The following is a 25,570-nucleotide window of genomic DNA, read 5'->3' as shown; positions in this document are numbered from 1 at the left end:
GATGGGATTGTAACACCGCCCTTGTTCAGGTCACCTCTCTGATCCAATGTAAAGAGAGTTTCCCTGGGGTGTGGCCTGCACCACCTTTTATCTCAAGAGATGAAAGGGAAGCAGGCAGAGAGTTGGGGACCTCATACCACCAAGAAAGCAGCACCAGGAGCAGAGCATGTCCTTCGGACATGGGGTCTCTGTGCCTGAGAAGCTCCTCGACCAGCGGAAGATTGAGGACAAGGACCTTCCCCCAGAACCAAGAGAGAGAGAAAGCCTTCCCCTGGAGCCAACACCCTGAATTTGGACTTCTAGCCTGCTTTACTGTGAGGAAATAAAATTCTCTTGGTTAAAGCCATCAACTTGTGGTATTTCTGTTATGGCAGCACTAGATGACTAAGGCAAAGACTGAAGAAGAGTTTACGCCTTTGAATTACGGTATTGGTGAAGAATACTGAATATACCATGGACTGCCAAAAGAACAAACAAATCTGTCTTGGAAGAAGTACAACCAGAATGCTCCTTAGAAGGGAAGATGGCAAGACTTTGATCACGTACTTTGGACGTGTTACCAGGAGGGACAATTCCTTGGATTTAATTTGCTCTTTTCTGTAGTTTAAGGTGAAAACTTAGACCATTGTTTTAGAACTTCTTTGTAATGTAAGACTTAAAGCTATACATTTCTAAGTGGTGCTTTCGCTGCATCACAGACATTTTGATAGGTTATATTTTCATTATCATTTCACTATCATTGCTTTCTATATTCATTGATCCTTGGATTACTCAGAAGTGTGTTGTTTAATTTGCAAATACTTGGTTTTTTCCTAGTGTGGCAGTTATCAATATATTGCCTCTCAGCTCCAGGTTCACTCTTCAGTGCCTGTTCTGTGACAATGGACTCCCTTACATTAAGTGTGATGTTAAGCTTGGCCAGTAGAGGGCACTGGAGGGACGTTGCAGGAAAAAGAGGCTCATCTTCCTGGTTCCAGTGTGCTCCAGTGTGCTTTTTCTTGCTCATGCTCTAGGGTCCTTCACCAGTCCCTCTAGTCACACGCCAAGAGCAGGCACCCCTCTGGCCACGTCATAGACCCAGTCCAGGCTCAGTGACCAGCTTGCCATGGCCCTCCTATCACAGATACCACATGCTCCAGGCCTTGTACCCAATGGCAGCTCCTTAACACCCCCTGTGCACCTGCCCCTGAGCCTTGGCTCACCTATGCCCTGGATGGTTTTTCACAAAACCCTCCAGGCATGGACACTGTGCCCCCACAGGGGTAGCCCAACTTCCTCTTGTGTCTGCTCACAACTTCAGCTCACGTGCACCCTGGAAGATCATATCAGCCTCAGCCCTTCTGCTTCCCAGAGGTTGATTTCCCTGACCCTCCATGCCTTGTGTGGACACTGGGCACTCCAGCCCTCATGCACACAGGGATGCTGCAACTCCCTTGATGCACCTGCCCACCAGCCTTGACCCACCTGTGGCCCAGAGGGTTTTTTCCTGGTGTTCTCCTGAAGTGGACACCATGCATTCTGGAACTTGTGCCTACAGGTGGTGTCCCAACACTCACTGCACACCTGCCTACCACCCTCAGCTTGCCTGCTCCTTGGAGAGCTGTTTCCTACTTGTCCAGCAACTGTGAACCAGTTCTTGGCTGTGCAAAACGAACTTCACTACCACCCAGTGGGCCACAGTGAGGTCTGAACCCCAGCCTTAGGGGTGGGGAAGCCCTGCCAAGTTTGTCCTTCCTTGAAGGTACCCTTAAAAAAAAAAAGCAGTCTCTATATCGTTAGAGTTCCTCTCGTATCATACTTTAATAATTATTTGTATTAAAACTTCCCATGTTTAGCTAGCAAGCGTCCATCTGTTCTTGTTAGGTGCTGTAGAATTTGTTCCGCCTCATAGCAACCTTAAGCACAACAGAACAAAACACTGCCTGGTCCCGCACCATCCTTACAATCATTGTTATGCTTGAGTCCATTGTTGCAGCCAGTGTGTCAATTCATCTCATTGAGGGTCTTCCTCTTTTCCGCGGATCCTGTACTTTACTGAGCATGATGTCTTTCTCCAGGGAATGCTCCCTCCTGACAACATCTCTAAAGTATGTAAGATGCAGTCTCTCCATCCTTGCTTCTAAGGAGCATTCTGGTTGTAGAAGTAGGCTGCCAGGTCCTTCTTCCTAGTCTGTCTTAGTCTGAAAGCTCAGCTGAAAACTATCCACCATGGGTGACCCTACTGGTATCTGAATACTGGTGTCATAGCTTCCAGTCACAGCAACATGCAAGCCCCCATAGTACAACAAACTGACACACGTGGGGAAAGCGGCCATCTAAGATGCATCAATTTGTCTCAACCCACCTGGAGCAGAGGAGAGTGAAGAACACCAAAGACACAAGGTAAATATGAGCCCAGGAGACAGGGCCACATAAACGAGACATCAGCCTGAGACCAGAAGAACTGGATGGTCCCCAGCTACCACCAATGACAGCTGTGACAGGGAACACATCAGAGAATCCCTGATGGAGCAGGAGAACAGTGAGATGCAGACCTCAAATTCTCATAAAAAGACCAGACTTGATGGTCTGACTGGGACTGGAGGGACCTCAGAGATCATGGTCCCTGGACCCTCTTTTAGCCCAAGACTGGAACCATTCTCAAAGCCAACTCTCCAAATAGGGATTGGATTGGACTATACTACAGAAAATGATACTGGTGAGGAGTGGGCTTCTCAGCTCAAGTAGACACATGAGACTATGTGGGCAGCTCCTGTCTGGAGGCGAGATGAGAAGGCAGAGGGGGACAGGAGCTGGTTGAATGGTCATGGGGAATACATGGTAGAGTGGAGGGGTGTGCTGTGTCGTGAGGGGAAGAGCAGCTAGCAGTACATAGCAAGGTGTGTATGAGTGTATGAGAGACTGACTTGATTTGTAAACTTTCACTAAAAGCACAATTAAAAAAAATAAAAGTATTACATTTGACCTGTGCACAGTGATTCACCAAACTCTGTAACTCCAGCACCTAAAAAAAAAAAAAAAATTCCCATGTTTATATTACTGTGTAGTTTCTGTCCCTGAATGGAGCCAGGCTGAATCACCTAGATGCTACCTCATTGTTACGGATTTCTAACTCAATTCTGTTATTGTCAAATAACATACACTATGATTTTAATCATTTTAAATTTACTGAGAGTTGTTTTATGGCCCAGCATATGGTCTATACTGGTCAATATTCTGCGTACTTCAATAAAACTTGAGTTTTGCATGTAAATGTATTATAAAGAAATTAATTGGGAAAAAAAGAAAAAAATTAAAAATAATCTATATTTGCCTGTATACTATTTCCTATGCTCTGCATTCCTTTCTGAGGAGCTGAGTTTTCATATTTGTCATTTCCCTTCAGGCCAAAGACCTCCCAGAGTGTTCATCATAGTGCAGGAGTGCTGGCAACTAATTCTCTTTGCTTTCTTCTTACCTGAAAATGTCTTTATGTCAACTTCATTCTTTGTATTTTTTATCGTGTTTTAGATTACAGTTTACAAATTAGTTTCTCATTAAACAGTTAATAACATTGTTTTGTGACATTGGTTGCCAACTCTCCCCTTCTCAGCCTTAGGTTCCCCATTGCCATCTCTCCTGTCTCCTCCTGCCGTCTTGTCCTTGCCCCTGGGCTGGTGTGTCCATTTAGTCTCGTTTTGTCTCATGGGCCTGTCAATGGCTGAAGGGTGAACCTCAGGAGTGACTTCAGTACTGAGCTAAAAGGGTGTCCGGAGGCCATACTCTCAGGGTTTCTCCAGTCTCTGTCAGACCAGTAAGCCTGGTCTTTTTTGTGAGTTAGAATTTTGTTCTGTTTTTCACCAGCTCTGTCCGGGACCTTCTATGGTGATCCATGTCATAGCAGTCGGTGGTAGCCAGGCATCATCTAGTTGTGCTGGACTCAGACTGGAGGAGGCTCTGGTAGTTGTGGTCTATTGGTCCTTTGGACTAATCTTTCCCTTGTGTCTTTGATTTTCTTGATTCTCCCTTGCTCCAGATGGGGTGGGACCACTGGAGTATCTTAGATGGCCATCAACTTCATTCCTGAAGGATATTTTTGCTGAACATAGAACTCTGATTTGCCCTTTTTTTCTTCTTTCTTTCAGCACTTTAAAGGTGCTGTTACACTCTCTTCTGGTCTCTTATTTTTAGTGAGAAGTCAGCTGTTAATTGTGTTCCTCTGTATGTAGTGTTGTTGTTCTCTTGTTGCTTTCAAGATTTGCTCTTCCTCTTTAGCTTTCCATGATTTGACAGCAATATGTGACTTGGTGTGGCCTTTTTGTGTTTGTTGAGCCTCCTGAATCTGTACATTTGTCTTTCACCAAATTAGGGAAATTTTTTGGTTATTATTTATTTTTTTCTATGCTATTATTTCTCTCTTTGCCTTCTGGAACTCCAAATACATGTATATTAGACTGATATTATCTAACTAGTTCCTGAGATTTTTTTCCCCCGCTCTGTTCTTCAGCTTGGATAATTTCTATTAGTCTGTTTTCTAGTTTGTTGATTCATTATTCTGTTATGTCTTCTTTTGCTGTTAAGTCGATTCATGAATTTTAAAATTCAGTTATTGCATTTTTTAGTTTTAAGAGTTTTTGTTTTTAAAAAATCCTCTTTCTCTGCTGAAGGTGCCGGTCTTTATCTACTGAGAATGTATCTTCCTTGGTGTGTTAGAACCCTTGTCTACTGATTTCAATGTCTGGATCATCTCAGGGTAGGTCTCAGTGTTCAATGATGAGTTGTGGAGGCTGACTTTTGTTACTTTTAAGTTTTTTTTTTTTTAATTCCATTAGGTAATTAGTTTGGTTGGATACACACCGCAGTTACGTTTACTGGGTGGCAGCTCCAGCCTCAGTTCAGATCTTCTGTCTTTAGCTAAGCTTCTCTGAGTCTAAACTACACACATGTGGCTCACCAGTTGGGCAGAGATGGGCAAACAGAATTTGAAGATTTCCTCTCTCTGGCTTTTTCCCTTCTGAGACTCCCATCGTTTTCTCCAGTGGCTTCAGTCGTCTCGACTCAGTACTCTGGTCTGCCATACACACTGATTTTGCCTGCCACCAAGCTAAAAACCACAAAAATAGGGAATGTTCTCTACATAATTCTCCTGAGTGTGGACTCCTCAGCAGACTTTCTGCTTCCCTGCCCTATTGTCATCAAGCAGCTGCTTTTTGTATTATGTTCAGATTTTACAGTTGTTATCTGTGGAGGGGTCATCCTCATAGGATCTAAAACACTAACTCAGCCATTATTAGAAGCAGAAGTCCCTAGGTGTAGTTTTTATTTGTGTTTATCCTGCTTGGAGCTTGCAGAGAATCTCAATTCTATGGATGTCTTTCATCAAAAAAACCCATTACATCGAGTTGGTTCCACTCATAGCAACCCTATAGAACAGAGTAGAACTGCCCCATTGTTTTCTTGGCTGTAATCTTTTTTTCTGGGCTGTAGTCTTTATGGAAGCAGACTGCCACATCTTTTTCCTGTGGAGCAACTGGTGACCTTTGGGTTAGCAGCTGAATGCTTAACCACTGCACCACCAGGGCCATTAGACTGCCAAAAATTCTATTCTGCTTCTTAGACGCTTGAGGCTTAGCTTTTCATAGCCTCTGGCCCTGCACAGCTTCAGAATTTGGTAAACATCTCGAGAGATTAGTCATGTTTTAAGGTTCTTCTAGTTCCCAGCTTTGTCACACCAGTCTTAAGAGATGACTAAGAGCTCAGCTGACTTCTCTGTTCCCTGGCTGCAACCGTGTCTGGGCAATGCTGGGATTCTTAGTCTCTTGTTGAAACCCAGAATCAGTAAATGCCCCCAGGGAAAAATCTCCTGCAAATCGTCAGCTCACTTCTCTATGCTTCTCCTTACTCTAGATTTAGGCCCTCTAACCCTTCTTACTTCAGCAGCCCTCTGAAGCCTTTAAAAAGATGGTTTTTGTATTTCATCTGGATTTTCTAGTTCCTGACTCCCATCCTATGGGAAGTGGAAGTCTCGAAGCATTTTCAAAGTGCTTATTTCCTGCCTCTGAATTTGGAAAGCTGGCTGTTCCAAAGAGTCAATTTATATCCTATCTTAAAAACGTATTCCACTGCTAAGTGAAAAAAAAAATTCCCCATAATCACAAATGTGTGTAAAACATATACACACATTGCCAAGGATTTGAAATAAATGACTGGGATAGGATTATGGCAATTTTTTCTTTGTAAACATTTCTGAAATGTTCTTAGGTTGTCTATTCTGCTAGAGGTATACTATATAAATTACCAAGGACAGGAGGGGGAAGGAGCTCAGTGGCTGGGAGATAGCAGTGGGGAGATGAAGTGTCCAAGCCTCTAAAGCAGGGGTTGGCAAACTGTGGCCTGCAGGCCGAGTCCAATCTACTGCTTGCTTTTGTACAGCCTGTGAGCTAAGAATGTGTTTACACTTTTACACGGTTGGAAGAAAATCAAAATAATAATATTTTGTGGCACATGAAAACTGCATGAAATTCACATTTCCGTGTCTAAAAATAGTTTTACTGGAACACAGTCCTGCTCCTTCATTTACATATTGTCCGTGGCTGCTTTCATGCAACAGTGGTAGAGCTGAGTTGTTGTGACAGAGACCAGACTGTGAAAGCCCAAGATATTTACTATGTGACCCTTCACGGAAGAAGTCTGCCAGCCGTGCTCTAAAGCACGTCTGAATAATGAGTTTCATAGAGCAAGTCTATGGTGCGGTAGACCGACTGAATTAATGACAATTCTTCACCTCTCCCCGCACCCACACCTTTTGCCATGGAACTCTGTATTGCTTTCCCAGTCGGACTCTGGGCTCAGCCACATGACTCAGTTTGATCAACGGGAGATTAAGAGACACGAGCAGAGGCTTGAGATGAGATTGCACACTGGGGCCTGCTCGCTCTTGCCCTCTGCTATGGCCGTGTGAAGCCAGCCAGTCTGCCGGAGGACAAGTCATGCGGACCAGAGCTGAGTAGCAGTCATTCCAGCTGAGGCCATCCTAGATTAGCCAACAGCCAAAGGATTCCAAGCAGGACTTCGGCCGGTTTGTACCTGTTTGAACCCCTGCTGAGAGTTTGCATGTCCACCCCAGATATACTGGATCAGAATCTACTGTTTAATGAGCTCCCCAGCTAATTCTTATGTATAATAAATTTTGAGAACTGCTGCCCTACCAGTGGTTCTCAGAATTGGTCCCTAACCAGTAGCATTAGCATCACCTTGGGAACTTGTTAGAAATGCAAATTCTCAGAAGGGATTCCAACCTGACCGATTCCCAAGGCATATGAGTGAGCCTGACCCAGCTCCTCAGAGCCGCCTAGCTAACTCACAGCTGCCCACAGGCACGTGAGCAGGCCCAGCTGAAAGCACCGCAGCCCAGCCCAGAATAGCTGAACCCCACAGACTAACAAGCCAAAAAACTGTTTATTATTGTACTTCACTGAAGTTTGGTGGTGGTTTGTTATGTATTATTCTGGCAAAAAAACCCAAATACTATGGGCATATGAATTTTAAAGATTTCTCTTGCCAAAGCAGAAAAAGGCACATTTTTACTCTTTTGAAGGCAGTTTAGGCTTCTGCTGGGTCGGGGGGACATCTGGACGAAGCACAGAAGTCTGGAGCTCCAGGGGCGGAGGGTGGGACATTGGATTACATCTTGAATGTCTCAAAAATACCTTGTACTTAAAAGAGGGCTCAATAAACACATGTATTTGATTTGTGGCACAATCTGTCCACTGAGTCAAGTAAATGCTGAGGCTAGGATCTGGCACACATGACTTGATAGAGAGACTCCAACATTTATGGAAAAAAATCCATTTATTTCCTATTTAGAAAACATAAAAAAAAAAAAAAAAGTACCTTGGATAAAAAACCTAAGCATCTAAGGTATGATCAGTCAGGAGTACATAAATATCACTCTTTGCACCCTTCAGTCATTAGTGTGTGGTGCCAGGAATGTGGGTGCTAGGAGGTTCTCCTGTACTGGCCTAAACAAAAAGCCACAGAGCTCTCTGTAAGTAACAGTTCAGAGAAGTGGACGGTATGGAGCAGGAGAGGACAGGGAGAAGAACTGAGGCAGGAAGGAAGTACAGGAATACGTACTGGAGTCTGTACTGGGGACATTTTAACGTGCAAGGCGGAGGCTCTTATTGAACGCTGAACACCCTGGCCTGAGCCTGTGCTGGGAAAGCCAACCTGTCTCCTCGTGCACAGGCCCAACTGCCCCTTCAGAGCAGCGAATGTGGCTTCCGTCAGGAAGGTGACGCATCCATCAGTGTGACAAGAAGAGGTCACCGTCGGACTTGCAGGAACTCCTTGCGCAGCCACAGAGAGTCCTGGTAGAAGCGAGGATCCCCCAGCCTCACAGCCGTCCGCTTGTAGAAGTAACAGTACAGCACTGCTGCTGTGGGTAAGACAGAAAAGAGGCCACAGGGGGGCGCCTGAGTATTCATTTCAGGGTAAGAACAGGTAAAGAGGCTGAGGGGCCCTGTCTCCCAGCAACAGCAGAGGGCGTAACCTCTCCTGCTTGTGGCATCAGTGGTGACAGGGCTGTCCAAACCATTCCACACCAGCTGTGAGAGGCTGAGAAGCCTGGGTCAAGACCCTCACTGCCAGAGCCATATGTGGGATCAAGGTTAAGCCTGACATTGGTCTGGTCCTTACCTAGTCTCTGAAATACAAATAGTGTTTGAAGGCCATCTGTCCAGACAAAACGGTTGGAGTTTTTCCAGCGTAAGTTCTGGAGGAGATATGAGGAGACAGGGAAAGGTCAGTGGCCAGATGAGACCCAAACAGCTCCAATTTGGTTAGCTGAAGCTATCCCACTTGGTTTAAAATCATGCTAATCTCACCCTCCTTTCCACAACCCCAAGGAGTGTTTCTCAAAGGAGACCCAAGCTCCCTTTTATGCTGCAAAGGGAATGAATGCCTTTTAACCCTGAGGGAGGAAGTTTGAACTAAGTAATTTATCCCCTTTCATTTGATAGCCTGTGCCAAGAGGAAATGATTCTCAGGAGTTCAGCCTTGAAAATCTCAGGCTCAGCTCCTGTCAGATAAAGGCCTGGTGCACTCAGGGTTTAATCAGATTACCAGCTTTATGGCACAAAGCCAGGACCTGTTTTGGCTCCAGGAACCAGAGCCCAGACAGCCCTCTGCTGCCTTCCTGTGAACTCCGCTCTCCCATCGAGTCACAAGGAAAAGCTCGGTCTAAGAAGGTGGCTTCAGAAAAAAAGTGACTAGGTTTTCAGGCTCTGAGGTTTTAAGGTGTTCCATGAAGATAAGTACACGAGAAGCAGATGAGAGACTCAAAGAGATGGAAAAATTGGTCAAGCACAAGAAATCTGAGACCATGAAAACTGGCTCTGCTCTGCGACCCATGTTAGACCAAAGGCCGGTCCTCCCAGTGTAAGTGATGGGAACTAGGCAGAGGGTGTGAGCATTAGAAGGCAAGGAGCCCTCTTGAACGGCTAGTTTCCAGCAACGTTCCTTGCCTACAGCACTAGTCACAGGACACTGATGCCTAATACCCTGAATTAGCACCCACATGCCATAACAGCTAATGAAACAGATTCAACTTTTTGTTTTAGCACAGGTGGGGCACAGGTAGATGGAATGTTCAAGAAATGTCCTCAACTCTTGGGTCAGGCTGTCCTTCAACACATACTGTTGGGCAAAAAAAGTACTTCATGAAACTTTCTGTGCCTAGCTCTAGCCTTGATCACTTTATCATTGCACCTGTTTCCTATCCAGGATTCTGTGAGAGGTAAAAGAACGATTCATCTCATAGAATCCTTTATGTTATGCCCGGTTCCCGGAAGAAAGGGATTGCTAGTCCTTTCAGGATTCAGGATTCAGAGCTGCACTCTTACCATGACCCAGACATGAAGGGAAATGCTGAGGGCGAAGTACACAGCTGTCAGGATGATGGTCCCTTTGAACTTATGGAACAGGAGGTTGACCAGGCCAGCCTGGAAGACGAAGGTGTTGAAGAACATGAGGAAAATGATGATGATGTTGAAGAGGATTGCAATATCCTGGATGCTGCAGACACATAAAGCAAGATACAGCCAAATGAAGGTCTATGTGAGGACCCAGTGCTGACCCTAAATCCTGGGGGACACCATGAAGTCTGTCCTTCCCTTGGGATATACTCATTGAAACTCCCTATAGACAGCATGGGCTTTGGGATCCAAATGATATCAACTTACAATTACCTGCTAGCTCCATCAGGTGAGCTGCAGTTCACAGACAAGGCTTTCTTGCTCTGACACTCTTAACTCAATTACCTACTAGGTACTTTGAGGAGAAGCTAGTTTCCTCCTTATATCCAGCAAATGCCAGCCCTGTCACATAACCTGGTCCCATCAGACAGTTTCATCTAGCAAGACCAAATGCCTTTCCCCCTGATTTCTGCCTGGCTGGCTCCTGAGTGTCATTCAAGATTCAGTCCAAATGTCTGCTCTTCAGAGAGGCTTTCCTTTAGCCACATTACCTAAAGTAGCCCTTACCTTCCCAGCCCAGCTACTTTATACTTATTGTATAACAGCTATTGCTATCTGAACTTATTTCTCTTCATGTATTCATTCTCTCTCCACTAGAATGTAAGCCCCACAAGAGCAGGAACTTGTCAGGTTTACCGTGCGACCAGAACAGTGTCTGGCAGGCCAGAAAGTACTTGTGAATAAAGGGAGATCATGTCCAAGACAGTGGTTTTCAGTTTAGAAACTGAACTCAGGGTCTAGAAATCATGGTGGAGGATAAATCCTATGGGATTCCTACTATACTTGCCCTCTTTTTACCCTGCCATTTTGTAATCCTCTTTCGTGGCAATGTAAGATAATACTTCTGCTCACAGATGGGGAAAATGATTCAGTCAGCAGTCTGTCTCTTACTTCCTATGTGAACTATTGCCCTTATCCCCAACCCTTGTTAGAAGGATATAAAAACAAGACCTGTGACTGTATCTATGCACCATGGAGTACCCAGGATGATGTTAAACTTTATTATCCCTGATATTTCTCTATTAATACCTTTAAAATGCTAAATCAGAACTGTCAGCCCTTCAAACTGCTTGGGTTCAGCCTTCCAGACCCACTCACTGAACTCACATGAAGAGCACCAGCTGGATGACGGGAGCCATTCGGAGGAGCTCCGAGAAGGAATTGACAAAGAGGTCATAGGATAGCAGCAGGAACTGCAGAGAGAGCACCAGGCTGTAGTTACTGGTCTGGAGCATCTTCCTTCTGCTCTCTTGGGCCTCCAAGGGCACATTCCACAGTCTTCCAGAACACAGCTGCTGGCTCTCTCCCCAGCACTGAGGGAGCAGTGTCTAGATCCTCCAAATCAGAGCTGTGTCTCGTGCTCTAAGACAAGGGCCTGTTGGGGTGATAAAAAAGGAGAGGTTAGAAAAGCGTTGATACCTTTGGTGAAGGAGAGAGAATACACAATGTGGGAGAAATCAGCACAACATAATCAAGGTGACGGAATACACCCAAAGGTATGCAAGAGCAAAAGACAACAAGGGCAAATACTAATACGTACACAGTCCTGAAACAGTAACAGCAAACGACAATGTACAAGTAGATAGATAAGCTGAACAGGGGTAGGAGGGCATATGAGGCACACCCACATATGTATATATGTGTACATGCTGTAAATATACCCACGTATGCAACAGTGTGCACTGGGGACACAGTCATGAAAACTTCTTAGTCATAACCACACACCTCCCGGGACTGAGATACTGGGCTTGAGGGCTAGGGACCATAGTCTTGGGGGACATCTAGGTCAACTGGTTTATCATAATCCATACAGACGATGTCCTACATCATACCTTGGTGAGCAGCAACTAGGGTCTGAAAAGCTTGTGAGTGGCCATCTAAGATACAATAAGTGGTCTCTTCCTCTCTGCAGCAAAGAAGAGTGAAGAAAGCCAAAGACTCAAGGAAACAATTAGTCCAAAGGACCAATGGGCCACATGAACCACAGCCTCCACTAGCCTGCAACCAGAAAAACTAGCTGATGTTTGGCTGTGACTACTGACCGCTCTGACTGGGACCACAACAGTAGGTCATGGACAGAGTGGGAGATAAATGTAGAACAAAATTCAAACTCATAAATAAGACCAGACGTACTGGTCTGATAGAGACTGGTGGAACCCTCCAGGCTATGGCCCTTAGACACGTTTCAGACTTGGAATTAAAATCACTTCCGGAGACCACATTATAGCCATACGACAGACAGGCCTATAAAATGAACAAGAACAGCAGTGAGGAATGTATACCTCAGAACAATCACCTGTAGGAGACCTAAAGGGCAGCATTTGCCGAAAAGCAAAGTTCAGAAGGACCGTAGAGGCAGGAAAGCTATGGACATGAGAACCCAGGGAGGAAGGGGGGGAATGCCGACACATTCAGGGGGTTGCAACCAAATGTCACAAAACAATCTGTGTATAAATTGTTGAATGGGAAACTAATTTGCTCTGTAAACTTTCACCTAAACCACAATTAAATGTAAAAAAAAAAAAAAAATACATTAATACAATATTTATTGAAGGCCTTTTTTGGTACTATGTGCCAGGTATCACTCTAGGTATTTGGGATGCATCAGTAAACAAAACCCACAACACTACCTAACTACCCTAGTCACTCCTAGGCAGGGTTTCCAACCAGTTCAGACCCCTGCTGATAATCTCCATTTCCACCAAGTTCCCAGGCCATGCTAATACTGCTGGTTAGGGACCAATTCTGAGAACCACTAGTAGAGCCTGTAAAAAACACCCTGTTGCTGTGGAGCTGATTCCGACTCATAATGACCCCATAGGACATAGCAGAACTGCCCCACAGGGTTTCTAGAAGCAGCTGGTGGATTCGACCTGCTGACTTTTTGGTAAGCAGCCAAGCTCTTAACCACCGTGCCACCTGGGCTCCATTAGTAAAGCAGTGGTTCTCAAATTTATTATACATGAGAATCACCTGGAGATCTTGTTAAAATGTAGATTCCAATTCAGTATATCTGGTGTGGAAATGCAAATTCTCATCATGGGCCCCTGCTCCTAGGAACCCTCACCCGCAAACCTCTCTCCATGCCTGGAACCTTCTCAACCCAAAGCTCTTGAGTTCAAAGCGATCTATGGGAATAATGGAGAAGAGTAACTGTCTGGGCAAATAATAATGAAAATATTAATACTATTAATAACAATAGCAGCAAGCCCTTATATAGCACTTACAATGTGTCAGGGACTGTTCTAAGCACTAGCATTATTTCAGCTTCAGAATAACCCTATGAAGGAGAAGATATACTATTATGTTGCCCATTTTACAGATGAGGAAACTGAGGCCCAAAGAGGTAAAAATAATTTGTCCCCGGTCACATAGCTAGTAAGTGGCAGAGCTGGGATTCAGATCTAGGCAGTCTGGGTCCAGAGTCTGTGCCCTTAGCCACTGCACTATGCTGCCTCTTGTATTACCGACAGGCTGATAAGTAACCAGGGAGCAAAAATGTTGGCACAGGAGAAGGAAGTAGGAAGTGGTGCAGGCAGAAAAACCTGAGAGGAAATATTGCTCTCCTGTAAAACTTAAATCTTTCAGGTTATGGTAGCAACACAGTGACATCAGGTAAAGCGACCTGGGCCTTTATTTTCATATTTTCCAAGGTCCAGAAGCTGCTGGGGGCTGGGGGGGTGGGAAGTGTCCTGTGACCCCTGCTGGATGAAATCTATAAATAAATTTTAAAATGCTTTGAAGTGCTAAAGAGCAATTAACATCTGTAAAGCATTTTGAAATCTACAAACTCTTTTCATGTTTATCTTATTTAATCCTACACTCACCTTGAGGAGTAGCCATTGCTGTGCATATGATCCACATTTTACACTGGGGCTCTGAGGGGTTATGGAACCTTGTCCACATCACCAGGTGTAGAAATCCCAGCTTACTGGATGTATGAACGTGGTCTCTCTGAACCCTGTTTCCTCATTTATCAAATGATATTGAGAGCCATTGTCTTAGTTATCTAGTGCTGCTATAACAGAAATACCACAAGCTTTAACAAACAGAAATTTATTGTCTCACAATTTAGGAGGCTAGAAGTCCGAATTCAGGGCGCCAGCTCCAGGGCAAGGCTTTCTCTCTGTTGGCTCTAGGGGAAGGTCCTCGTCATCAATCTTCCCCTACTCTAGCAGCTTCTCAGAACAGGGACCCTGGGTCCAAAGTACAAGCTCCGCTCCCAGCTCTTGTTTCTTGGTGGTATGTGGTCCCTCTCCTCTCTGCTCACTTCTCTCTTTTAATATCTCAAAAGAGATTGATTCAAAATACTACCTAATCCTGTAGATTGAGTCCTGCCTCATTAACATGACTGCCTCTAATCCTCCCTCATTAACATCATAGAAATTAGGATTTACAACACATAGGATTGTCGCATCAGATCACAAAATGGTAGACGACCACACAATACTGGGAATCATGGCCTAGCCAAGTTGACACACATTTGGGAGGACACAATTCAACCCATGACAGTCATCACCTATGCACCAGGCACAACATACAACTTGTCAGCCAAGACAATCCCCTTTCATCGCCGCAAGGTGGAAAAGAATGATTCCTCTTCTACAGGGGGGACACAGGGTGGGGAGTTCAGCTAATTCCCCCGGGTCATACAGTTGGCAATTGAGCAGAGCCAGAATTCATAACCAGATGTGACGCCAAAGCCCGTGCTTCTGACCACTACTTCACGCAGGGAGGAATTAACCAGTAAGCAAGGTATGCACGGGCTTATTTTTATTTACTTATCTGTAGTGAACGATTTCACTACATGAAACCCATGTGAAATCGTTCACTACAGATTAGTACATGCCGCACAAACCAGCCCGTGAGTACCTTGCTCACTGGGAACTGCGGCCCTGACGGGCCACCACAGGGGGCTGCTGTGACGACCCCTTATACAGACACGCACGCCGCCACGCCCGCGGGAAGGATGATTTTATCCCTCCAGTTTAGGGCAGTGGTGATTCACAAGGTAACGAAAGCTCTTCAGTTGTCTACTGCTACCTACCTCCTTCCCTTTCCCCTGAGCAGTCCTCCTCCCCCTTCCCAGTCAACTTAACGGCGTGATTATTACCTTCGCAAGAAAACAAAACCAACAACAACAAAAATCCTGACTTCTGATCACTTTACCCACTCTTTATCCACCCCCACTCACCTCTTGGAGCCCTCGTCGGTTGCCATGGGGACACCGTCCTGGCTTCCGGAAACCTGTTTTAAACGCCGGAAGTAGATGGCGGCTGAGGGCCCCGTCTGCACTGTTCTACCTGCCGTGCTCGGCTTTCTCTCCCGGCTCTATGGCCAGTCTGTCGCCACGTGTGGGCTCTCGCTGCCCTGGGTCTCCGTTCCCCTGGCCCCCCCAGTGTTGCCACCTGCTGACCAGAGCTCCCCGCCCACGCCGTGCGCAGCTCTGCTGAGGACCAGCCGCTGCCGGGAGGCTTCGCGTCAGCCCGAAAATTTCCGCTCCAGGGGATGGGGGCTGAGGAACAGGCAGGACTTTCGCGGCGCTCCTGGTCCCTGGAACCTCGGGGTTGGGGAAGAAATGCCCATGGAGTAACGGGAAGAGGGGGGAAAGGGCAGCACCTGGGCGCGCCTGCCTCCTCTGGCGACCTCGAGCCTTTGACTTCATTTCCCAGGCGGCTTTGCGCGGGACCGGAAGTGTTGAGGGGCTATAAGAGGGCGGGTCGGCGGTGCCGGTTGCGTGCGGCTGTCCTTGGCAGCCCCTGACTCGATTTCCTCGAAGCTCCGGAGGTAGCAGCGCCGAGTGGGAGGAGGCGGATCTCGGAGACCCTGGCTTCCCTGCGTCCCAGTGTGGTTCAGTAGTAAGAAAGAGCCCGGGCTGGGAGTTCAGGGACCTGGGTTCGAGCGCTGCCTCTGCTACCACCTCGCTTCGCGCTGTCAAAACTCGCTTGGTCTCAGTTTTTTCTTTTGGGTGATGGGCACCGTTCTCCGTGCCCTTCATTCCACAGGTGGTGGTTATAAAGACACGAAAGACAGTAGGCGGAGCCCCTCGCCCTAATGGTCATCCAAGGTTAGCTGGGGCCTAGAGCCCAACAGGGAAGTCAGCAGTCAGCTCCCAAGTTTCTGGAACTGTTTTTCCGTCATTTGAGCGAGACCTGAAAACGGTCCGAAGGGCGGGTTTGTAATCGCTCTGGTGCTAAGGAAACCTTGCTTACCTAGCTCCTGAATAGAATTTTGGACTCCTCTCTCCTGGGTCCTGACTTCCTCACCTGAATTCACAGAAAGCTACATTTGGAGGTGAGGAATCCTGGGAGCCGAAGGGGCGTGGACTTGGATCCCTGTACCTGCTCTGCCACTCACTTTGGGCCCCCGGTATTTTGAGCTGTAATATAAGGGTTTAAGACTTTAACTCCAAGTCTGGTTTTTAGGATTCCTAAAATTCCCTCATCCACCTGTGAAGGGTGAGTCGGAAATGACTTTCTGTTCCTTTATCTATTTGTAGTTCTAAAGTAACGTTGTAAGAGTTTGGAACAGCCTTTTTGTAAGACTAAACGCTGAATGGGAGGTACCCATTTCTTACCCCTGAACCCGATCTGTTTTAGCTCAACCGGGATGGGGATGAATCCTTTCTACCAAGTGATCAGGGAGAGTATTAGAGAGTACACTTACCAGATGAGGGTTGACACTACAATCCACAGGCCAAATCTGGCCTGCCTGGGTAGTTTTTAGGTGTTTAAATGATTGGAAAAAAAAAAAAAAGACTAGTGACATGTGAAAATTTTATGAATTTCGTATTTCAATATCTAAGTAAAATTAAGTAAAAGTTTTATTGGAACACAGCCATACTCACTTGTCTATGACCGCCCTTGCACTACACCCGCAGGGTTGATGACACAGCTGTGGCAGAGACCACATGGCCTGCAAAACCTATTTACCATCTGGCCCTTTCTCTGCAGAAGAGTTTGCCAACCCCTGCCTTACAATGGGGCTTTACAAAACAAGGGCAGGAAAGGAGACCAAACCGTGGTGTGCCCATCCTGAAATCATAACACAGGCTGCTCTCTTCAGACTAAATAAGAGGTTATGCTCGGCATTTGCTTTGCAATGTTCACTGCATTCACTCTTCCTTTTTTTTCTGCTTTGCTTTTTTATTTCAGGCAAAGGGAGGGCTTATCTGTGTACTGTGAGCAGAATAATATAACCTCTGAGCCCTCTGTTAAGAAACTGTCCTCATTATCTCTTCCAAGTCACTCACAGAGCAGTAATCCAGGCCCTTCCTGCAATCATCTCTTCTAGGGGTGGATACAGCCCTTTGGGAGCTATATTTACTTTGTTTTTGTCTCTGGTGGCCTGAAACTTCCTCTGCCCTGCAGGAATTAAGGGAACAGCTCTGTGGCTGGGTGCACATCCATGAGCCCAGTAGTCGAGTCATGAGGCTTCTAGGAAGCTGGTGGCATGATTGTCTTCTGCCAGCCTCACAGGAGCTTGTTTTTCCCCTCCAGCTCTCAGACTTTTCTTTCTCAAGGATTATTGCCAATGTGGATCACCTTGTGAGAGCCCAGTGTCTGTTCTGGGCTTAGGTGAGCACCTGGCATGGAGAGAGTTGACATGGCATGGAATCAGGGCCACCGAGAGGCTCAGGCACAGGGACCACGAGCTTCTGGTTTTTGTTAGCACTTAGGATGAAATGCTGTAACGACAATAACAGATGTGTATAATACTTTATTCTCACCATATCCTTTCACACATTTTGCTACTTGATCTTCTGACAACCTGTGGTCAAGGAAAAGCCATGGGCCTTAAACCCAGACAGACAAAGATCTGAAACTCTCACCCACTTACTGGGTTCTAACACCCTGGCGGCTCAGTGGTTATGAGCTCTGCTGCTAACCAAAAGGTCAGCAGTTCGAATCCACTGGATATTCCTTGGAAACACTATCCTATGGAGCAGTTCTACTGTGTCCTACAGGGTTGTTATGAGTCAGAATCAACTCAAGGGTAATGGGTTTTTAACACTAGTTAATTAATCTTTCTGAACCTTAGTTTTCTCATCTGTAAAATGAAGATAATCCCTCACGGGGCTGTTAAGAGGAGTAAATGGGATAATATGGGTGAGGTTTTAGTGTGGTATCTGTTCATTCATGACTCTTGTTAGTTGCTGTTGAGTCAACCCCTGATTCGTGGTAACCCCATGGGTTAGAGACCGGAACTGCTTCATAAGGGTTCCTTGGCTATAATCTTTATGGAAGCAGATTGTCAGGCCTTTTCTTCCAAGATGCTGGGTGGATTCAAACTACCAACCTTTTTGGTTGGCGGTCAGTCAAACCGCTCATGTACCACCTAGGCCCCTTATTCATCACTGGTGTTCTATAAATAGTGTTCTTCTTCTTGTCATACCTTTCTTTCAGATGAGAAGACTGAGTTCTACAAGTGTTAAGTGATTTGCTCAAGGTCCATCAGTTAATAAGAATCGGCGCCCAGGTGACTATTCTTTCAGCCTGCCACTAGGTTTAAAGGGGAGGAACCAAGTGTTTTACATCCTTGAGAGTTATTGGATATTTTAGGGGTCTCCTTTCTGTTTTTTTTTTTTTCTTTTTCTGTTAGCTGCTTCAAATTGAAAGACCTCAATTGCAGGAAGCCACATTGTCACCTTCTTGTTGTGAATGTATGGGCCTGGCTGACTGCCTTGAAGGCTTGGGCCCATGCTGCCTACAATTAGCTGAAAGTAGGCGCATTCTTGTGGCTTTGCACACTTGCCTGCCAACAACCCCCACACCCACTTGCTTGGCTTTTAAGAGGGGCCGTGCCTGGACCACAGTTGGTTTCTGAGTTTATGAAGTACATGTGGAAATCTCAAAATAAACCTCCTGTTTTCTGGACCGTGAGTTCTTGCTTCCTCCTTCCTCCTCTGGGCTTGCCACAGAGGAAGAGAAAGCAGAAGTCTCAAGCCTGGGGACAGCTGAGGGTATCACTTGATTCAACATGCGGAATGTGGGCACTCTGGAGTGAAGGCCTCATCTTACCTCCCCAGTAGGAGTATTAGTCCCCAGAAAGTTTCCGATCTGGGGCAGAGTATTTCTCTAGAGGGAGACCACGGGACTTCCAGCTAGCTAGCCTATAGCAGTGTGTGTGTGTGTGTGTGTGTGTGTGTGTGTGTGTGTGTGTGTTCCTTTCAGATGGTGATGTTGCCTCCTTACCTTAGAACCGAAGGCCTGAGCATTTGTATGGTCTAGACTGGATTTTGATTCGTCCCTTCTTTCCTGCAGATATCGAATTCTTCTGGGGGGTGGTTCTGGTTGTTTACTGACTGGAACCAGCTTTACATGGCCTGTGAGGGGAACTAGTTCCAGGGCTCTGGCCCAGAGCCTTGGCTTCCAGCTGCAGCAGAGGAGGTGTTCTCAGGGCCAGCCACAGTCTGAGCTTGCTGCGCTGTGCAGGGCCAGGTGCTGGGTGGGGCTTACTCACTGTCCTAACCAGAGATCTGACCTGCCCAGCCATCAAGGCCTCATGGGGCAGTGCCCAGGTCGATGGCAGGGGAACTGAGACAAAAAGCATCCACCCCACAGGCCAAGAGTGAGGTCACCATTGCCTCCTTTAGCCTGCGTGTGGGGTGCAGCCAAGCCAGCAGGGATATGTGACATCTTCCTTTCCCCTAGAAGTGCTAGAGCACAATGGCTGTGAGACGGTTTTACCTGTGCTGCCTGATGCTGGGGTCCCTGGGCTCACTCTGCATCCTCTTCACCATCTACTGGATGCAGTACTGGCGTGGTGGCTTTGCCTGGGACTCCAGCAACCTCCAATTCAACTGGCACCCAGTGCTCATGGTTACTGGCATGGTCGTGCTCTACGGAGCTGGTGAGTAAGTGGTCAGCATGGGCAGGCTGAGATGGCCCAGGTCTGGATGGGCCAGTGCATTCCCTCTCCAGGGCTGGCCTTCATCGGTGTTGGGTTTGGGGCCATGGGGGTGGGGCTGGTTGGGCTGTCACTGGGCCCAGGTGTCATTTGGGGGAAGAAGTGGTGAGAAAGGGAACATCTGAGAAGGGCAGTTTCATAAGTACTCTAGGGCAAGGTCAGCAAACTTTTTTTTTTAAAGGGCCAGATAGTAAACCTTTTAGGTTTTGCAGGCCATGTGATTTGTGTTGCAGCTACTCGACTCTGCCGTTGTATGAGAGCAGCCATAGACAATTCATAAATGAGTGATCGTGGCTGTGTTGCAAGAAAAATTTATTAACAAATACAGGTAGTGGGCTGGATTTGGCCTGTGCATGATAGTTTGCTGACTCCTGCTTGAGGGAGTAGGAAGTTGAAGCCCCTCATGGAACCATCAGGCCCCTGAGTAAGGGATCTACTTAGGCCTCCCAGACCCAGACCCTGTCTCTTACCATCTTTGCCCTGTGCATTCAACGCTGTGCATTGGAGCCTCATTTTTCCCACTTGTAAAACGTGAAGAGTGATGACATTGCTAACTAGCCACTCAACCATGTGTTGTTAGTTCTTAAAACAAGCCTGTGAGGTAGGCTTTATTGTTATTCCTATTTTGCAGATGAGGAAACTGAGACTTAGAGAGGAGAGGCCAAACAGCTAATAACAGGCAGAGCCAGGACTTGGACCTTGGTTGTCTGACCCTTGACAACTAACCTTGGTTGTGCGAATCAGATGAAATGATAAATGTAACCATGTTCGTTACCTGGCAAACATCGTACGCGCTGGGTTTATGATTGTAATGATCGAATGGCAGGTCCAAGGAAGCTGCTCCTCCTTTTGGATCACTCACTGTCCCTTCTCTCCCTCCCTTGTGGCTAATGAAAGGAAAGAAGATGCTAAGGAACTGATACTGATGTCCTAGCGCTTCCTCCTTCCTCCCCCCATACACCATGAAGGTGTTGGGAGGCTGTGTGTGGTCACATTGGGGTGGCTCCCCTGATGTGAGGGGAGAGGTCAAGCCTGGGAACTGCTCTCTCCTGCAGCATCGCTGGTGTACCGCCTGCCCCAGTCCTGGGTGGGGCCCAAGCTGCCCTGGAAAGTCCTCCATGCAGCCCTGCACCTGATGGCCTTCGTGCTGACGGTGCTGGGGCTGGTAGCCGTCTTTAAGTTTCACAACCAAAAACACATCAGCAACCTCTACTCCCTGCACAGCTGGCTGGGGATCACCACCGTCTTCCTCTTCGCCTGCCAGGTGAGTTCTCTCCACCCTCCTCCTCTGGGTTCCCACAGCCGGGCCTTCACTTGCTTCAGCACCAAATATTCACTCTTCTTGCCTAGAGAGGGCCGTGCAGAGCAAGTCCTGTAGCATCAGCAGGGCATCACACTGCCCACCTGTCATCCTGGAGACCCCAGTGCTAACTTGGTCATAACCACACACCATGTGAGCCATCTTTCCCACCTTCCCCACTCCCACCTTTCTGTGACCCGGCAGCAGTTTTAGAAGTGGTTTCTGTATTCTGATGTCAGCCCTATACAAGTGAGGAGTTTTAGGAGCAAGACCTGGAAGGAAGCACAGACAAACAAGAACGGTTGGGTTTGCTGGGACGGTGGGACTGTAGCTAAGCCTTCCATTTAGTGTTTTTGTCGTTGCTCCAACGTTTGTGTAATGGAAACAGACAGACCACAGTGAGGACAATGAGGAAGCTAGGTGTGATGGTGGGGCAATGCCTGTGGAGTTGGGAAAGAAGGGCCCATACAGAGATGGGTCAGAGGCGCTGGGGTGGGATGACCGGTGTGCCTCTGGTCACACACAGTACTGTCAGGTGCTTCCTCCCTTGTGTCCACAGTGGTTCCTGGGCTTTGCCATCTTCCTCCTGCCCTGGGCGGCCTTGTGGCTGCGTAACCTCCTTAAACCCATCCACGTCTTCTTTGGAGCCTTCATCTTCTCTCTGGCCATTGCCTCTGTCGTTTCTGGCATTAACGAGAAGCTTTTCTTCAGTTTGTGAGTGGGATGGGGCCCCTGATCCTAAGATGGCGGGGAGGGAGAGGGTCTTCAAAACACAAACCCTATGATCATAGGACCCATCCAAGAGAGGAGAGCCTTTGGCGTTGGGCCCGATCCTGATGTGGAAGGTAATGGTATTGTCTTTTTTTAGGTTCAGAGTGGTAAATTGGTCAGCAGATATTTATCGAGCATCAAATTGATTTAGCACCCACTGTCATAAATGGCTGTGATCTTTATGGAAGCAGACTGCCACACCTTTCTCCCACAGAGCAGCTGGTGGGTTTGAACTGCCAACCTTTCAGTTAGTAGCTGAGCACTTAACCACCATGTCACCATGGTGTGGTTCTACTCTGTCCTAAAGGTCGCTATGAGTTGGAATCAACTCAATGGTAACGGGATTTTTTTTTTTTTTTTCGGTCATAAATGGTCAAGTCCTGGGCTATTAACCAAAAGGTTGGTGGTTTGAATCCACCCAGAGGCACCTTGGAAGAAAGGCCTAGTGAATCTATTTTCAAAAAACCAGCCATTGAAAACCCTTTGGAGCGCACACAGTTCCATTCTGCAACACATGGGGTCGCCATGAGTTGGAATCAACTCAGTGACAACAGGTTTAGTCCTTTTTTTCTTTTTTTGGTGTGTCACAAATTACCCTAAATACATTTAATCCTCTCCACTGCCTTACAGCATTGGTACTGTTGTCATTGCCATTTACAGACTGAGGAACCAAGACCCAGAGAAGTTAAGTGACATACCTAAGGGCACACAGCCAGCAGTGGCAGAACTGGGATTTGACGTAGGCAGTCTGACTGCAGAGCCTGCATGCCTAACTACTCCTGTCCTCCATTTTTCTGAGGCAGTGGGGGCAATGAAAAGCAAGTAAGGTTTGAGGTCAGGCCTAGGCTTAAATCTTGGTTGTGCTGTTTATTAGTTGTGTGACTTTGGCCAAGTTAATTTCACCACTCTGAGCCTCAATTTTCTCATAGGTAAAGAGCATTCCATAGATATTTGTTTTTGTGGCAGGGGCTTAGAAAGATGTTAAAAGGTAACTACAATTCCAAGGCAAAGGCGGTCCGGGCAAGACTTTGTCTCCCTGTCTTAGTGGCAGTGAGTCTCTTACTGGGTAAAAACAGTTGGAAAAGTGTCTAGAGGGTTATTTTTTTTTTTTTTTCACCTTCAGGAAAAACTCCAGCAAGCCTTACTCCAGTCTGCCTAGCGAGGCTGTCTTTGCCAACAGCACTGGGATGCTGGTGGTGGCCTTTGGGCTGTTGGTGCTCTATATCCTCCTGGCTTCATCTTGGAAGCACCCAGAGCCGGGGGTCCTGACCGACAGACAGGTATGGGTTCCCAGTCCCCCCGTTCCAGGGTGGGGTAGGGCCAGGTCTAAAGACAGGTCATCCAGGAAAGGCTTGGGCTTCACCAAGAAGACCAGCCCAGTACCATGGTGGGAAACCAAGCAGCACGAAGGTAGTGTTAGGTTGGCCGATGGGGACCACGAGTATCAAACCAGCAGGTCCCAGTGATAGTGGCAACCAGGGGCCTGTGGCCTGTCCACTGGGGGAAGACAGGGAATTTAATGAGGTGAAGTGTGGCCTCATCTTCCCCAAGGAAGGGCTCGAGCATGATGGGAGTACATAGTGATTTCTGCTTTACCAGCCTCGGGGCTAGTCTGGTGGGAAAGGAGCTTGGTGATGAGTTGAGCGCTTGCAGGTCTTGCCTGTTCCTGGCCACTCAGCCACCTGATGGGATGTGGTGAGACGGTGACCAGGCTCAGGGTCTTTGGGGCTTCCCTGAAAGATCCGGTGGCTTGGGCGTAGACCACCCTGCAGCTTAGCCCCGGTGTGACTCCTGCAGGTCAGGGGCTGTTGTGACGCCATGCCACTCACCCCCATGCGTCTGCCTGTCTTTCCAGCCCCTGCTGCGTGACGGGGAGTGAAGCGGGCAGGGGCTCTGGAGCAGTCAATGCTGCCATCCGTCCTTCCCTCAGAAGCTCTCTCTACTGGGGCTCCCGGCTGGTGTCGGCAACAGTCTTCCTGTGGGCTCTGAGCCCACGCTTCTTGCTGCCTCCACGTCAAGACTGCTCTCTCCAGCCACCGGCAGCCCATCTGCTTTGCTTGGTGCTTGGTGGCTTTGGCCTCTGCACCCCTTCTCGGCATCAGCATCTCAGGTCCCCCACGCACACCCGCCGTGGCTGCCCCACGTTGCTCCTGCTGTCACTCTGAAGAGGCAGGTTGACAATTGCCTGAAAATCCTTAGGGATGTGACAGAAGATGCTGACAGTTCACACGAGCACGGACCCAAGTGCAGTTCGTAACGTCAAAAACGAGGGCAGTGATGCGGCCTTAAGTGTTCCCCTCGCAGGCACCCCACACAGTGCAGGCTTTATCTGCCCCACCGCCTGTTACCACCACCCAGGCCCACCTGGATGTGAGCTTGGGAGGGGATGTTAGGTGGTGATTGAAGGAGGGAGGGTGGGTGGCTGAAGCTGCTTCTGCAGACAGAGGGGAAGCTCTCAACTGTTGTTTCATATCCCTGCATTTTGTCTGTGTGATGTGACCACATGGCTTCCTCCACCTCTCCTAGCTGCTGCGCCATCTGGGGCCTGAATCTCAACCTTTTCCTGTGGCTTACACGCCTGTTGCTGTCAGGCAGCCCTACGAACCCTGGTAACCTGCTCTTCCAGGAACAGAAAACCTGTCCCCAAATGTCCCCATAAGGATGAAAAGCAGAGGGGACTGCGGACTTCCTCTATTTCCCCTTGCCGGATCAGGCCTTTCCTGCCTACCCCGGGCAGGTTCACCCTTGTGCTGTTAGAGGGCCCTGCTGATTTCCACCCTCTGGCTCACCGTGAAACTGTGATGCCAAAGTTGCTGTGTGTTGAGCCCAGCGGAGCCCTGGGTGGCACTGCCACCTTCAGGGGTGTCCCTGCTGAGTATCAAGGCACCTCACCCGCCCCCACAGTGGCTGCTTGCCTGGCTAAACTCAGTCTTCTGGGTCATGGCGAAATAGGAGCTGTAGCTTTTCTCCTGAGAAGTGGGTAGAGGCAGGAATCCTGACCCTCTGCTGTGTGCAGCTGCCGGGGCTCTCCTGCTTCTCCTCCAAATGAGTCCTGTCTGGGCCCAGGCCCATCCTGCTGTGCTAAGGAGGCAAGCGGCCTGATGCCCAGGGTTCTGAGCCCATATGCCTGCCCCCTGGTGAGTAGATGCTGGCAAAAGGGCTGTGGCTGCACGTCTTTATTGGGACTAAGCCTTCAAAGCCATTGGGATGGCTTCCGGGCACCCATGTCACATGGCCAGCTCACCCTCTCTCCACGTGTAGGTGCTTCGCTTGTTTATGGAGCTTGATTTTCATTAAACATATCTTTAAGACTCAAAACTGCCTCTGCTAACATGACATTTGGTTATATGGGTCCTGGAGCAACTTGTAAAAGCCTCAGGACAGGTCTGACCCTTACAGACTTGGGGAGGGCAAACCGGGAGGCACCAAGATCCATGTAACCAGGCTGTGTGGATGGAATCGCATGTGATGGAATCATGTATGTGTGGATGGTGCTTAATGGCTTTTGACCACTTGGAAGGTTCTAGTATTTTTCCTATCTATAAACCTGAGAAACAGGACTCAGAAAGGGTATGTG

At 47.7% G+C, this 25,570-nt stretch overlaps 2 protein-coding genes across 6 annotated transcripts; one reads left to right on the top strand and one right to left on the bottom strand.

Annotated features, from left to right (window-relative positions):
- Positions 1 to 6,773: 6,773 nt before the first annotated feature.
- Positions 6,774 to 15,677, bottom strand: TMEM138 (transmembrane protein 138). 3 transcript variants are annotated; one of them, XM_049892152.1, is made up of 5 exons: positions 15,208 to 15,677; positions 11,121 to 11,388; positions 9,882 to 10,053; positions 8,677 to 8,752; positions 6,774 to 8,416 (listed from the first exon to the last, which is right to left on the bottom strand). In XM_049892152.1, the coding sequence occupies exons 2-5, from the start codon at positions 11,246 to 11,248 to the stop codon at positions 8,304 to 8,306; spliced, it is 489 nt and encodes a 162-aa protein (XP_049748109.1). In that variant the 5' UTR covers positions 11,249 to 11,388; positions 15,208 to 15,677; the 3' UTR covers positions 6,774 to 8,303. The 3 variants fall into 3 exon arrangements, with proteins under 3 accessions (XP_049748109.1, XP_049748112.1, XP_049748111.1); XM_049892155.1 differs by having other exon boundaries at positions 6,774 to 8,413; XM_049892154.1 differs by having other exon boundaries at positions 15,633 to 15,673.
- Positions 15,678 to 15,698: 21 nt separating this feature from the next.
- On the top strand, positions 15,699 to 25,311 carry LOC126080914 (lysosomal membrane ascorbate-dependent ferrireductase CYB561A3). Of its 3 annotated transcripts, none has more exons than XM_049892149.1 (7): positions 15,699 to 15,871; positions 18,419 to 18,491; positions 19,670 to 19,865; positions 20,978 to 21,186; positions 21,782 to 21,936; positions 23,117 to 23,273; positions 23,849 to 25,311. In XM_049892149.1, the coding sequence occupies exons 3-7, from the start codon at positions 19,682 to 19,684 to the stop codon at positions 23,870 to 23,872; spliced, it is 729 nt and encodes a 242-aa protein (XP_049748106.1). In that variant the 5' UTR covers positions 15,699 to 15,871; positions 18,419 to 18,491; positions 19,670 to 19,681; the 3' UTR covers positions 23,873 to 25,311. The 3 variants fall into 3 exon arrangements, with proteins under 3 accessions (XP_049748106.1, XP_049748104.1, XP_049748105.1); XM_049892147.1 differs by having other exon boundaries at positions 15,701 to 15,871; positions 19,667 to 19,865; XM_049892148.1 differs by lacking the exon at positions 15,699 to 15,871 and adding an exon at positions 15,878 to 16,307 and having other exon boundaries at positions 19,667 to 19,865.
- Positions 25,312 to 25,570: the final 259 nt, after the last annotated feature.

The sequence above is a fragment of the Elephas maximus genome, chromosome 7 (assembly GCF_024166365.1).
Source record: "Elephas maximus indicus isolate mEleMax1 chromosome 7, mEleMax1 primary haplotype, whole genome shotgun sequence".
NCBI lineage: Eukaryota > Metazoa > Chordata > Mammalia > Proboscidea > Elephantidae > Elephas > Elephas maximus.
This window is presented reverse-complemented; position numbering and strand designations above follow the sequence as displayed.